This window comes from Silene latifolia, chromosome 10 (genome assembly GCF_048544455.1).
Source record: "Silene latifolia isolate original U9 population chromosome 10, ASM4854445v1, whole genome shotgun sequence".
In the NCBI taxonomy this organism is placed as follows: Eukaryota; Viridiplantae; Streptophyta; class Magnoliopsida; order Caryophyllales; family Caryophyllaceae; genus Silene; species Silene latifolia.
Genome location: NC_133535.1, coordinates 8,796,911 through 8,812,796, shown reverse-complemented (window position 1 = coordinate 8,812,796; position 15,886 = coordinate 8,796,911). Strand labels below are relative to the sequence as shown.

Sequence of the window (15,886 nt, the reverse complement as noted above, 5' to 3'; positions counted from 1 at the left end):
GTTTTGTCTTAGAGTATAAGCTAGCTACGCGGATCATGAAATAGATTGATATTTTGCTAATCAACTAAACTAAATAAACTAAAATGCAATTGAACTAATTATGGAAAATAAGCAAGAAAATGAAAATGATGTAATTCAAGGAATTAAAAGCCTAGGACCCGATTTTCACCAACAATTCGTAATTCCATATCACGATTCCCTAGGTTGATCATTCGGGTAGACAAGCAAGGGGGAGATGGCTCTAATTCGTCTACTAACTCCCTCTCGGGCTCATAATAGGACACTAGCTCTACCCACCAACCCCCCTCTCGGGTTCGAAGGTCGGAATCCCTAACTTAACACCCAACTACCCCGAAAACATGCATTTTCCCGAGGTAGCCTAGTAGTTGGCTAAGGTCACTAAGCACCCATCGTATTCCGGGTCATCCCACTCCTCCTTTTGGAGGTCGATTTCAAACGCTAGTCTAGAGGTACCCTCCCTTGGTTCTCCCTTTCGGTCTCAACCTAGGTTAGTGATAAGACCAATTTCCGGGTATCCAATTCACAACCTAACCAACTTTCGTTGGTGGACAAGGGTTACGAATCGACACTACCCACAATTGACCCATCACTCGACTGTTCTGTTTTTTTTTTATACTTAACCCGGGTTCACTTCGTTTAGTACCTACAAAATGAAACGTCCAAAAGCAGTACCAATTTCCAAAAAGTAATATAAATTACATTATATAAAACTAGACGACTAATATTTTATTTAATACTAAAATTGGTGAATTAACTTAACTCGGGTTATTAATTAGACTAAATAAGAGATCAAACGTGGGTTAAAAGTGCATAAAATATTGAGTTATCAAATCTCCCCACACTTATCTCTTACTCGTCCTCGAGTAAGCTCTAGAATGATAAAAAATGCTAATCAAATCGGATCCCTAATACTAAAAGTGAATGCACGATATAAGCATCACTTAGTTATTTAAGTAATAATATCCGAATGAGTATTAGCGCACTCAACGCCCTTTCAACTCACGTAATTTTGCTCACGAGGGAAAAGCAAAATTCGCAAGGCAAGTGAGGTCTTGCACAAAATGTTTGACACATCCAACATTTAAGCATATGAATCAACATATAAGATGCATCACAAAAAAGTCAAGCCGCTTTCCTCATCTAAGCGGTCGTTTTGCTTTCAAAACCGAACAAAGAGAGTCATTAGTGGAGGATGTCGTCTCAAGGTCTCACCAAGGTGTATATCCCCAAGTATTAGCTCAAGTAGCCAACATTGACAACACAGAGAGCCTAAGAAACAAATTCCAGGCGGGAAAAGGGAAGTACGTCGCTATACTCCCAAGAATGACACGACACACACAAGATTCGACTCCATATCAAACCCTTGACCAAAGGAGACGCAAGACCGACTCTCACGGGTTTCACTAGTCACTCAATGAAAAACCGGGTGATTTTTGTGACAAAAAGGTACCAAAATCACTCTCCTAACTCAACTTGTGAAGCATGCCCGCATTCTAATATGGTACTCCATCCAATATCCGCAAGAAAAATGTCAAAATGATACACATACAAGAGACAATCGGGTTGTAATGGGGCTCGGGTTCGGTAAAAAGGGATCGGTGCAAGCACCGTTTTATGACATGTGAAGCTATCGGTTAAGTAGTCGTCATATCTAACCAATCCACTAAACTCAACCCATGCAAATAAATTCTTCACAAATTATGGTAAGATTGCCATTTCTACAAATCATTCTTTTGTTTCCGAAACAAGATCAATTGCATGACCATCAACCCTTTATTGAACACAAATACAACATTCTTTTCTTTTTGTTTTTCATTTCATTTTTCTCTTTTCTATTTGATTTTCTTTGTTTCATTTTTCAACACTAGTAACCTTCTTATTTTTGCAAAATAAGCTAAAGTTGAAGCATCGTCACAAACATGTGATATCCAATATTATATACTCCAAAGAGAATCAATTCCAACCCAAATACTCTTCCACAAATGGACTACAACGACGAACTACTCAACATGGGTGAGTTGTTTATGGTTTGTAGTTATTTAGTTGGCAATAGAAATGACAAGGCTAAGGCTTAAAATGAGTTAACAAAAGGGAAAAATAACTCAAGGGTATAACATAGGCTTATTTGGCTATTGTGAGGTTACTTTATTGAACAAAATCGTCTCAATATGCACATCGACATTTCTACGGAATCAAGGAATGAGCTCCATACTTATGCGTTTTGACATGACACACCACGCAAGGAGAACTACTCACAAATACCTAACGGGACCAGTTTGATGGACCGGCCATATGGAGGCTCTATCCTCACATTTGAGTAGATATGTCGGTCTTAAGTCGAGTCTCGGGTCTAATACGGTCTCACAGGGTGGTCGCAACTTGGTTGTTAAGCTAGACTTCCGGGTTTTTGCAAGCAAAAACCCTAAACATGTGTCATCAAGAGGCCAAAGCTATCAAGAGGGGAATGACATGGGCAAAACAATTATCATCATTGACGACATATACCCTCCACATTTAGACTCTCTATGCAACTATTTACAAACAAGATGCAACGTGTATGAAATGCAACTAAACATATGAACAAGCTACGTGAATGCAAGAGTGAACACATATATACGTATCTAGTCTAAATGCATACAATATCTAGTCCTAACAGCACACCAACAACACAAGCATATCCAAAACGGTTCCCAAAGGGAACACCCACATCACATATCCCGTCCTCCTCCATGCTTATATATACAAAAAGAAAAGGAAGGATAAAGGAGAAAGAATTGGAAGAATTTTACCAAGCGTCTTCTCCGATACTCGTGTGTTGCCTATCAAAATTGTTAGGACAAATGCAATATATATAATATAAACAATGCAACTTTTTTGATTTTTTCGATTTTTTTTAATTTTTAGGTATTTTTTGTAATTTTTCCAAATTAACAAGTATATACAAATATAAACAAATATACACAAGGTGGATATTTTCCTCCCCACACTTAAAATTTACATCGTCCTCGATGGAACGAAATGTAGGGAAGAAATAAGAAAAATAAAAGACATATTTTTGTATTTTTAATTAATAGAATTTCCTCTCCACACTTATTTATTTACATAATTTCCAATGGAAATAAATGTGTGGAGGAAATTCGGAAATGAAATACATGTTTTTGGGTTTTTGAAATATAAAATTTCCTCCCCACACTTATTTATTTACTATGTTTCAAAAAGAAACAAATGTGTGGAGGAAATTGAAATTAAATGCATGTTTTTGGTTTTTCAATTTTTTTCAAAGAAAAGAACATGTTTTTGGGTTTTTAGAAAAAATTATCAAAAAGAAAAAGAATGCATAAAAAGCTTGGGTTGCCTCCCAAGAAGCGCGGTTTTGAGGAAACCGCTAAACCTATAAGTGCTCCCAACAACTAACCGGGATCCCACAACCTATGGGCAAGGCCACTTAACTCCTTGCCCAAGTCAATAAAGCTCACATCTTTGAGCTTCCTCCAATCATCAAGGTTGTGATCATTCTCCTCGACATTTTCAAACTCAATTTTATATAATATTTCCTCCTTCATTGGAGGAGAATGATCAAAACCAATAAGTAAGGGACAATCAACAACATATGAGACTTTATTAGTATCCTTGTCCTTTGCTTCTCCCCTCCATTCATCCATTTCAAACACAAATTTTTCCAAAAGGAAGGGGGAAGCATCATAATCATCACATGTATATGGGAGGGGGGTTTCAAGCAACTCACCCATGCAACCATAATCAAGTAAAGGGGCATAAGAAATGAAGTCAAGGTCGTCGGTCGGTATAAGGAACTCATCCTCACCACCAAAATGTGCCTCAAATTTCTCAAAAAGAGGTTCAAATAAATGCACCTCACAATCTCCCTCACCATCAATGCTTGCACTATCCTCCTCAACATACATAACCTCCAACAAAGGGTCAAGAGAAATGAGGTCAATGGAATCAATGGGTTTAAGGGATTCATCATCATCATCATCATGAAGAAAAGCATCAAATTTCTCCAAGATAGGCTCTTCAAATAGATCAACCTCAACATCCCACTTTTCCAATAGGACTTCCTCACCAAGAAATTCATCATCCCACTTGACCTCCAACTCTTCAACCATGATGCTCTCTTCATCACTCTCACTCTTGTATTCCTCAAAGATCGCATCCTCATAATTGGTGGGTGTGTTAAAGGGAGTAGGGGAGGTAGTGTGTATATCCTCGAAAGGGGTGTAAGGCTCATCCTCAAAAATGGGGGTCTCAACTTGCTCCAAAGGTCTCTCCTCCTCAATCTCAAGCCTCTCCTCCAAGATATCCTCACATTCCTCTATCTCCACAACACCCTCACTAACACCACTCAAAGGCTCAAGACCCTCACCCACATCAACAATAGTATTCTCCTCAATAGTCAAAAACAAAGAAAAATTAGGCTTTCGGCTTTCACGATTCAACCAATCAAAAAGGTTATATGCCTTCTCATCCGACTTAGAAGATAAATCACCATCACATAAGGAATCAAGAAAAGATTTAACTTGACTATTCATGCCCTTCTCAATTGTAAGACGCAATTCTTCCTCACTAAAATCATGCTCGTCTAGTGAGTCAAGAAATTGCACAAGTCTATCAATATAAGCCCAAAACTCTTCATTTTCATATTGAGGAAAACCAAGATAGAACAACATTTTCAAAAATAACAACAATAAACGTAGTCTAACAAATCTAAAACTAAACTAATATCAATCCGTTGATCTCCCCGGCAACGGCGCCATTTTGATAGTAGGTTTGTCGCACTCCCCAAATCAAACAAATAACTCAACTAATGTAGTAGGGTAGTCGAGGTCGAACCACAAGGAGATCAAGTTTGAGTATTAGTTTTGTCTTAGATTATAAGCTAGCTACGCGGATCATGAAATAGATTGATATTTTGCTAATCAACTAAACTAAATAAACTAAAATGCAATTGAACTAATTATGGAAAATAAGCAAGAAAATGAAAATGATGTAATTCAAGGAATTAAAAGCCTAGGACCCGATTTTCACCAACAATTCGTAATTCCATATCACGATTCCCTAGGTTGATCATTCGGGTAGACAAGCAAGGGGGAAATGGCTCTAATTCGCCTACTAACTCCCTCTCGGGCTCATAATAGGACACTAGCTCTACCCACCAACCTCCCTCTCGGGTTCGAAGGTCGGAATCCCTAACTTAACACCCAACTACCCCGAAAACATGCATTTTCCCGAGGTAGCCTAGTAGTTGGCTAAGGTCACTAAGCACCCATCGTATTCCGGGTCATCCCACTCCTCCTCTCGGAGGTCGATTTCAAACGCTAGTCTAGAGGTACCCTCCCTTGGTTCTCCCTTTCGGTCTCAACCTAGGTTAGTGATAAGACCAATTTCCGGGTATCCAATTCACAACCTAACCAACTTTCGTTGGTGGACAAGGGTTACGAATCGACACTACCCACAATTGACCCATCACTCGACTGTTCTGTTTTTTTTTTTTTTTTTTTTTTTTTTATACTTGATTCGGGTTCACTTTGTTTAGTACCTACAAAATGAAACGTCCAAAAGCAGTACCAATTTCCAAAAAGTAATATAAATTACATTATATAAAACTAGACGACTAATATTTTATTTAATACTAAAATGGGTGAATTAACTTAACTCGGGTTATTAACTAGACTAAATAAGAGATAAAACGTGGGTTAAAAGTGCGTAAAATATTGAGTTATCAATGGCCTGTCTTTTAATTGTTTCGTTGGTATGTGTCGACGTGCTTGGCTCGTTTGTTGAGTTGGCGTTGTTCCTTATGGTGATGCTTGGGACTGATATGGTGTTCCCCCTTTCCTCCCACCTATCGGCCCATTTCTTGTGTCACTAGTGTTTTGTCTCTGTCGTCCCTTTGTTTGGCCTTGTTGCACGTATGGCGGTGGTCCTGGGAGGCGTCGACGTGTCGTTAGGTGAAATTGGGTGTCTTTTGCGGGGTTCCGATCAATTCTTACTCCATGTTTTTTTGCCTTTTATGGTAAGGGTCTATGACTCTATGTTGGACCTTGTCTTGGTGGTTACTGTCACTTTTGGTGTTCTTTTGACTGTTGGGGTGGTTGAAGTCTTGAGGTTTATGCCTTAAAGCTCTTGTGTTTGTTGCGGTTTTGTTATTTGATTCTCTAGTCTAGTGGGTGCTGGATTTGTGGTGCGTAATTTTGGAATGATTTGGTAAGGGACTGTGGTGGTCCATCTATCGTTCCTTTTTTCCAGTGTTTTCTTTCGATCGCATGTTTATTGTTTTATTCCGACCGCATGTGGATGGTTATTGTTTTCTTTCGACCGCATGTGGTGAGCCTTAATAGGTTGAATTCTTATTGGGGTGAATCATTGGGTCGTGTCGATATGAGCCTGGTGTGGAGCTGGTTGGTCTTGCTGTGGTGGTTTTCCTCTTCAAGAAAGGACTTTGTTGGAATGTAAGGAGATTAAATAACCCTCTTACCCCTATAATTGCAAAGACTAGGGTGCTTCTTTCCAGTAATTATTTTGATTTTCTGTTCTTAGCTGAAACAAAATGTAAAGTAGACTTAGTTGATCCTATGTTTCGTTCTTTTGGGTTTTCTCGGAGTTTTGGTGTGGATGCTCATGAAACCAAAGGAGGCCTCTGGTTTGGTTTTAGACCCGGTGCCCATTTTGAGTGTATTATAGCATGTCAAAACTTCATTATCTTCAAAGTCATGAAATCCAAAGGTAGTTTTTGGTATTTATGTCTTATCTATGGTGAACCGGTCACCCACAAATGAGAAGTTGTTTGGAATGATCTTAGTCAACAGATTCGCTATTTTGAAAATCATTTCCTAATTATAGGGGACTTTAACCAAGTTAATTATCAAGAAGATAAATGAGGGGTAGTAAGGGTTGGATTCCGGGAGCTGCATTTTTTAATAAATGGAAAGTTGAGCATTTTTTTATGGATATTCCGTATAAGGGGCCAAGATTTACTTGGTGTAACAAGAGGGAAGATCACAGTGTAGTGCTGAAACAGCTTGATAAGGGTTATGGATCGTGGGATTGGAATGATATTTTTCCGAATTCTGGTATTACTCATCATCCGATTCAAGTTTCAGATCACGCGCCTATTATATTTAAAACAGATTTAATTTCTTGTAATGGTAAAAGACCTTATCGAATGGAGGCTTGGAACCTGGATTATGAGGAATGTATTCGCTTGGTACATAACGAATGGCCTAACCTTGTCTCAGACCCTGTTACAGTCAGAATGATATGTAAATTATCCAGAGCTAGAAATTGTATGCGTCTTTGGTCTATTTCTAAGAGGAAAGAATGGAATAAGAAATGGAGCGATTTTGATGACATTTTGTTAAAAGGTTTGCATGAAATTGAGACAAAAAGAATGACTCAGATTTTTACTACTGCATTTGCTAGTCAAGTGGAGTACGCTAAGGTCTCGGATAAGTATTGGAAACAGCGGGCCAAAATAAAATGGAACACGGAGGGAGATAGATGCTCCAAGTACTTCTTTAATTGGGTTAAAGGAAGGGCATACATGAATTACATTGCTGGGATTAAAATGGATAATGGGGAGTGGAATTTTGACAGTGAGAACATTAAAGGATTATTTGTCCATTTCTACTCTAGACTCTTTAAAGAAGGAACGAATCAGATCATTTTTTATGAGTACCTCTCTACTGTCAAAAATTTGTTCACTATTAATAAAGGGTTCCTTTCTCCTGATGATAGAGATGCACTTGGCATTCGTTTTACTCCTAAGGAGGTTCGCACGGCCGTGTTTCAACTTGGCCCGTTAAAATCTCCGGGACCTGATGGTATTCCTGCTATTTTCTTCCATAAATGTCGGCACTTTATTAAGCATGATGTTGTTGGGACTGTCTTGGCTATTCTTAATGGTAATTGTTCACCAGAATTCCTGAATAAGACTTTCTTAGTTCCTATCCCTAAATCTAGTGCCCCTGAAACGGTTGATAACTTCCGACCGATTAGTCTGTGCAATGTTATAATGAAAGTCATTACAAGATGTATCACTAATCGATTGAAGAATTTCATGGAAAAACTAGTGGGTGACTTTCAAAACGCATTTGTTCTTGGGAGGAATATTAGTGATAATATACTAATTACTAATGAAAGATTACAAAAAATTTCTTCATCTAGAAATGGTAGAAAGGGTAGGATGGTTTTTAAGCAGACATGAGTAAAACCTATGACCGGTTGGACTGCAACTTTATCAGAGGTACGCTGGTCCTGATGGGATTCCCTCATAGCTAACTTCATTCAGCTGATTGATTATGAAGTGTATCACGACGGTGTCGTATGAAATATTGGTAAATGGAGTTCCTTCAAGACGTATCCACCCGCATTGCGGTCTTCGTCAAGGCGATCCTCTTTCCCCTTATAAATTTGTTTTGTGTACTAAAATTCTCTCTTTAAACATTCTACGTACGGAGAAGGAGGGGTTTATACAAGGAATTAAGGTCAGCAAAAACAGTATCCCTATCTCCTATATGCTCTTTGTGGATGATTCTATCTTCTTTATTTATTGAAGGTAATTCTAAGAGTTGCGTAAGTCCGGACAAAGTTATTAAGGACTACTGTCATGCTTCCGGTCAAGTTATTAATGATAATAAGTCCTCTATAACGTTAAGCCCGAGCTCTAGTCTGTCCTTTGCTCGAAAATGTTTGAAAACCTTCAATATACCGTGTGGCACTAATTTGGGTTCTTACTTGGGTATTCCTACTGATGTCGGACTCTCGGGTGGTAATAAGAGTAAAAGAGAAATTTTTGAGTTTATCATAAACAAGGTTAGGAAGCGATTATCTTCATGGAATTGCATTTTTCTATCGTCGGCGGGTAGATTGACGTTGATTTTTTCGGTCTTGTCCTCCCTCTCTGTTTACTTTCTATCGGTATTTAAAATACCGGTAAGTGTGACAAAAAGATTAGTTGCTATTTTGTCGCATTTTTTTGTGGGCAGGTCATAAGAAATCTCCTTCTATTAGCTGGTGTAGTAGGCTTTTCCTAAGTCAACCCAAAGGGAATGGTGGTCGGGTATTAGACGTACGAAGGAGTTCAATCAAGCACTCCTAGCAAAGATTGGATGGAGAATGATTACTCACCCAAATTCTATTCTCAATAAGTCTATTGGTGCTAAATATGGCTTAAAGTGGCGTGATGGTGATCTGCTTTTTAATGATGGCAAGAGTAATTCTTCGTGGGGATGGAAATGTATCGTTTGGGGCCTTCAACTCATCAAACCTCTTTTAGCGTGGAACTTTTCTCCATTTTCTGATCTTGGTGTTTGGAATACTAAATGGGTTCACGGAACGGTGTCGAAACCACGAGGTGTAGAGCTGCTAATTGATTCACCCAACTTGTGTAATTTGAAAATTAAAGATCTTATTCGTAACAGCAATTGTTGAGACCATAGACTCATGTCTATGTATTTTGATGACGCCTATGTGAATGACATTCTTGCTATTCCGATTCGATGCTCTGATGGCAGTGACAACTTCTATTGGTCGATTTCGTCGTCCGGGAATTACTTAGTTAAGATTGGCTATCACATTGCGCTACAAAATTCCTGGAACACTTCAGCTACCCCGAAGGACCATTCAAGAGTTCATGCTGCGTGTATGGGTGTCTTTCAGAAAATTCTATGGAACCTACCAGGGCCGGAAAGCTGGATCATTCCGATATGGAAACTTCTCACGGAATCGTTGCCCCTTGGGGAAGGATTCTTAAGGAGGGGTTTTGATGGTCCCTTTACTTGCGTGCTTTGTGATTCACAAGAAACGGAATCACCTGACACCTTTTCCGGAACTGCTCATTTGCTAGTAGAGTTTGGGCTGGAAGTCTCCTGGGGATAGGGCACAATCAGGGGATAATTTGAGCCTCCAGTCTTGGGTTTGCAATTGGCTCTCTCTCCTCTTTAAGGCTAATAATAAGCAAGAGGCTTGCCTCTCCTTTTTGTGTACCTTTTGGACTATTTTGGTGGTACAGTGCAATAGATCTTTGATAATACCGAGTGTTCTCCTTTTGGTGCTATCACATTATATCAAGATTCCCTTAACTTAGTTCTTTCTGTTGAAGATGGGAAACCGGGGTCCATAGCTTTCCAAACACCTATGGAGGAAGACTTGACTAAACTTAGGTAATGGAGTACCCTTTCCTTTGATTCAGAGTTCTGTGAGCTGTGCTCTCGGTCTCATAATTATGTGGATGCTGCGTGGTCTAAGTAGCTTGCTGCCGGTTTTGGTGGGTGTATAATTTTTGATAATGATGTTGTTTCTGAATTGTATCAAAGGAAGTGTTGAGAATGCTGAACAAGCGAAAGATTTGGCAATTAGGAAAGCCTTAAAGTGGGCACTCTCTCGCAACATCCTTCATATTAACATTTTCTCTGATTGTCTATAGGTTCTTGCTCAAGTTCTACGGTTCTCTCAACTCAAACATTAGACTAGGAATACTATTGACGATATAACCAATCTAGCGACAAACTTTCATTGTATTTCTTTTGCTTATGTTCCTAGAATCAATCTATATATATAAAAGAGGTTTTTTTCAGGTATTATGAGAGTTTCCAAGTTTTTTAAAACTCTAAAATAAAAAATTATTAGAAATAATATTCTTATTTTAAATCTATTATTGTTTAGATAATTAAAAAAACCTGTTAGAGTCCTATGTTATTTATGAGATAGTTTTTAAGATAAACTATTAAAATATGTGTCTGAAGTCGGAACCAACCAAAACCCTAATTCCTCTTCTGTCTTCAACGCCCTACAACTGTTAAAAATTATCTACAGCTATTAAATATAAATATATACATTCATTGATATAACTATATAACAGAGCCTGCCATCACATCTTTTGTCGTGCTCTTTTCTTAGCATTGTATTTATGTTGGAAAGTATTTTTTTACCTATGTAATTGACTAATTTTAGTTTTCTATTTTCTTTTTTTTTTGGGGAAGGTTAAGTATATTAGAATCAAACTCAAAATTTTTACATCCTGTTTGTATGGCTAAAGCAAAAAGCTATATGAAACTATACAATCAAATCAAAACTATAATAGAGAACTAAATATTCAAAATCCAACTGCTATCTCTCTGATTTAGTTTGCTCATATTGAGACGGTGAAACCTCAGTTTAACATCCTTTAGCAACTGCTGCACAACAACCTCAGGTTTCTTAACAAACTGAGACACTCTAGCCTCATTTCTGCACATCCAGATCTGATATAGAAGAGCAACATAGGCAGCACCAAACACTCTCTTCTGCAGCTTGGTAACATTCCTGGCATTAGAGAACCAGTGAACCACATTTGCAGGCTGCACAGTCATCCTCAACGAAGACAAGAGTAAATTGAAACAATAGAGAAAGTAAGAGCAATCCACAAAAGATGCTGATGATCCTCAGAACAGACACGACAGATTTCACACAAAGGGTCCACAGTCATTCCCATTCTGAGCAATCTGTCCTTAGTAAGTAAACGTTGATGCATAATGGTCCAACAAATAAAAGATGTCTTAGGTAAGTTAAGCTTATTCCAAACCAGATGACACCAAGGGACTACTGAATGAACTCCTCTCACCCAATCATATCCTGCTTTCACTGTATACTGGAGATCAGAATTGAGCCACTTATCATTAGTATAGGCTTGCTTAAATTTTTGTAGAATAAAGGTGATTTTCCTCCAAGACCAGCTGCTGTCAGGAGGAGCTTGATAATCAGACCAGTGCTTACCTTTCATATACACATGATTTACCCACTTTACCCACATATGATCCTTTTTAGAAGCAAGCCATCACACATATTTACCCAACAAAGCAACATTCCAACTACAGCTATCCTTGAGCCCAAGTCCTCCTTCAGTCTTTGGCATACAACAAATATCCCACCCTACATTATGAGCCTTAGTATACTCAGCCTTGCCTCCCCACAAATAGTTTCTACAAAGAGCATTGATCCTATTCATAATACCCTTAGGTATCAAGAATATAGTAGCCCAATATGAATGAAGAGTGGTAAGAACAGACTGAACAAGGGTTAGCCTCCCAGCATAAGACAAGTATTTTATTAGCACTCCAACCTCTGATTCTTGCAACAATCCTCTCAGTTAGCTTCATACCTTCAGATTTAGTCAATTTCTTGGATGAGATAGGAACACCCAAGTACTTAAAAGGTAAGGTACCCCTATGAAACCCCGAGACCTAAATGATATTATCCATATGAGCAGCTAACATACCATTGAAATAAATCTCAGGCTTGTCCTTGTTCAAGTGCAAACCAGTAGCAGCAGAAAAGGTAGCAAAACCTCTGAGCATCCACATGATAGCAGGCTCAGTTCCTTTGCAGAATAATAAGATATATCTGCAAACAGTAAGTGATTAAGTCTAATATGTCCACATAAAGGATGAAATCTAAACCCATCTTGTTGTGCTACCACCCCTAAGATTCGTGACAGATATTCCATACAGAGGGTGAATAGAAGTGGAGACATGGGATCTCCCTGTCTAAGCCCCCTCTTCCCATGAAAGAAGCCAAATAACCCCCCATTAACAGCAAGAGAATATGCAGGAGAGGTAACACAGGCCATAATCAACTGAGTGAATTTTTGAGGAAAGTTCAAAGCCTCAAGCATTTGTTGTAAGAAAGACCATTCAACAGAATCATAGGCCTACCTTAGATCAATTTTGATTAAACAACGAGGAGAAGCAGCTTTCCTATTATATAGTCTAACCAGGTCCTGACAGATTAGAACATTATCCACAATACTCCTCCCTTTCACAAACCCCCCTTGATTTGGACTAATAATCTCAGGTAGAACCTTATTCAATCTGTTGCAAAGGATCTTGGCAATAGCTTTATAGACTGTATTACAACAGGCTATAGGCCTAAATTCAAGCACACTCCCAGGGTGAGAAGTTTTGGGAATCAAAGTAAGAGTAGTAGTGTTCACTTGCTTAAGCAACTGCCCATGTTGAAAGAAATTTTGAATGGCAGCAATGACATCAACCCCCACAATTTCCCAGGCATCTTTAAAAAATTGGCTCGAATAGCCATCAGGTCCTGGAGTCTTAGTGGAAGGAATTGAAAAAATACTATCTCTAATCTCCTCAGGGGTGACAGGAGATAGAAGAATATCAGCATGTGAGGCTTGGATAGTAGGCCCAGTCCTAACAGTAGGAACATGAACAGGATTAGTAGACTGACTTGTGCCAAGTAGATTTTTGTAATAAGATAAGAAAGCTTCCTCAATATCCTCTGGGGTAGAACACAACACCCCCTCCTGGTTCTTAATGGTCATAACCCTATTATGAATATGCCTAGCTCTTAAGTGTGAGTGGAAAAATCTAGTGTTTTCATCCCCAAACTTTATCCACTCCACTTTAGCTTTTTGAGCAAATAGCTATGCTGCATTTTGCTTAACTGATCATAAGAAGCACCTGCTTCCCTTTCAGCAGCCAAAATAGACATATAAGTAGGATTGTCATGCATCTGTTTCTGCAAATCCTCAAGTAACATCTTAGCCACACCCACAGACTTCTCAATATCAGAATACCTATTGCTATTAAGTGCTTTCAAAGGAGTCTTCAGCAGCTTAAGTTTCTGAACCAATTTATACATCATAGTCCCTTCAATGCTAGTGGCCCAAGTAGCCTGGACTACCTCAGCAAACTGTTCATCCATACTCCACATATTAAAATATCTAAAAGGAGGCTTTATATGCTCTCTATCCTGTCTTCTGAAGCACACTGAAGGATTGTGATCAAATAGTCCTTCAGGTAAGAAATGCACATAAGCATCAGGGTACTTAGCCATCCAATCATCATTAATAAGGAATATATCAATCCTAGAGAATCCCCTAACAGAAGGACTCTGCTTGTTGTTCCAGGTAAAAAAGGCCCCTTTTCCAGTTAAATCATGTAACCCACAATAATCAACACACTCCCTAAAAGCAGCAATCTCATTCCAAGTCACCTCTCTTCCAATTCTCTCATTGAAATGCAGAACATTGTTGAAGTCTCCACATACAGCCCAAGGACCAGGATAGTTATCATGAAACGTAGACAGATGATCCCAAAGCTCACCTCTCAAGTCATCCTCATTGAAACCATACACAACACTGAAATAGAAAATGTCTCCAGAACCATTCTCAACAACCTGAGCAGAAATAGCTTGAGAGCCAACAGACAAGATAGTAACACTGAAAAGACCAGGATTCCAAATAAGCCAAACTCTCCCTCCATGGTGAAACACATTGTTATTCACACCCTGCCAATGTGTCCCAAGATTATTCAGAACCTTAGAAAAGTCATGCAACTTCACCTTGCTTTCAACTAAGCCATAAAGACCAACATTATTATTGTTGAGAAATCTCCTAACATCTAATTGTTTATTAATACTATTAATGCCTCTAACATTCCATCAGCCAATTTTATCCATTAGAAATATTAATAGGTGTTGCCACTAAACTCCCACTTACTTTTGATTTCCCTCTATCCCTTGCAGAGACAGCAGCAGCATAAGACTTACTGGGTGACACCATAGCAGACCCACCCTGATGCTCCTGTCTAGTAACTTGCTGCAAGACACTAACAGGAGTGATAAGAGAAGAGTCATGATGAGTGACACCCCCAAATGGTGGAGGGGTTGCTGCAGGACCACTAGGAACCACTGGAGGATTGACCACCTTCTGCACAGGCCTCCAGAGTTTCTGAGGAGGTTTAGCAGGAGGTTTGGGGGGTCTCATGTCGTGCCTAGTAGCTTTAGGAGGCTTGCAAATTTCTTTTGTATGCCCTATTCCCTTACAAGTAGAACATACAGTAGGCTTCCATTCGTACTCTACTTGTATTCTGATCTCATTACCTTTCTCATCCAAAAAACTCAAATCTTCAGGGAAATCCTGGCCAATCTCCACTTCAACAAGCAATCTAGCATAGCCTAATCTAGTCTTAGCTTCAGTAGCAGCATCCCGTTTAAGGAATTTCCCAAGCAAACCAGCAAGTTTCTCCAAACTAGACAGGCTCCAGAACTTGAGAGGCAACCCACAGAGCCTTAACCAGTTAGGCACAGATTGAACCCGTTCTTTCAATAGACTACAAGATTCAGACCAAGGTCTAACAACAAGCGGTTTATTCTCAAACATCGGAAACCCCTGTTGCAGAACCAGAGTTTGAATCTCTATGGAAGGAAACCGCACAATGAAGACACCATTAGGAAAAAAAAGAGATTTTATCAAACTTATGCTCCCCCCAGAGATTATCAACAAAATTGTGGAGGGATTCCCAGGAGGGATTTCCCCCTAACACATAGCAGACCACGGCAGACTCCCAATATTTAATCTCAGAAGAAACATCAGATTCAGTCAATTGTAACAACTTCTTAGGATTAGGCTCAGGAACAGTTTCCTTAGGAGATTGAGACCGCTTACCTGACACAACAGTCCAGCCTGCCTCAATCTCAACCGGAGTCCCCGACGAAGTGGATGGTTCTTCAACATAATTGCTCAGTTCAATAACCGGTATCCCAATAATATCACTCATATCCTTTGTCTTGTGAGCATCACAGGAACGCGGCACTCCATGAATGCCATGAGAAAATTCTGGTGATTCCATATCAAACCCTAATTCCTTACAATTATTGAAAGACAAACGCAGCTTAGCACGAGATCGAATTCTACTATTTTTTTTGTGATTTTAGCGATTTTTTTGTGTTTCTCCTTGCCATTTTGCAATTCAAAACCCTAGAAAACCTAGAGAGAGGTCAGAGCAATATCTCTCTAACATCGCTTTCATTAGTTGAGTAAGTGAGTTTAGTTTTCTATTTTCTATTT

At 39.0% G+C, this 15,886-nt stretch overlaps 2 protein-coding genes across 2 annotated transcripts; one reads left to right on the top strand and one right to left on the bottom strand.

The window, feature by feature from the left end:
* The first annotated feature begins 6,916 nt into the window (after positions 1-6,916).
* Positions 6,917-8,245, top strand: LOC141606986 (uncharacterized). The gene has a single exon (XM_074426364.1). The coding sequence runs from the start codon at positions 6,917-6,919 to the stop codon at positions 8,243-8,245; it is 1,329 nt and encodes a 442-aa protein (XP_074282465.1).
* A 5,180-nt stretch (positions 8,246-13,425) lies between these two features.
* Positions 13,426-15,668, bottom strand: LOC141606985 (uncharacterized). Its single transcript, XM_074426363.1, has 3 exons — positions 15,372-15,668; positions 14,537-15,208; positions 13,426-14,325 (listed from the first exon to the last, which is right to left on the bottom strand). Exons 1-3 carry the CDS (start codon positions 15,666-15,668, stop codon positions 13,426-13,428), a joined length of 1,869 nt encoding a protein of 622 aa, XP_074282464.1.
* Positions 15,669-15,886: the final 218 nt, after the last annotated feature.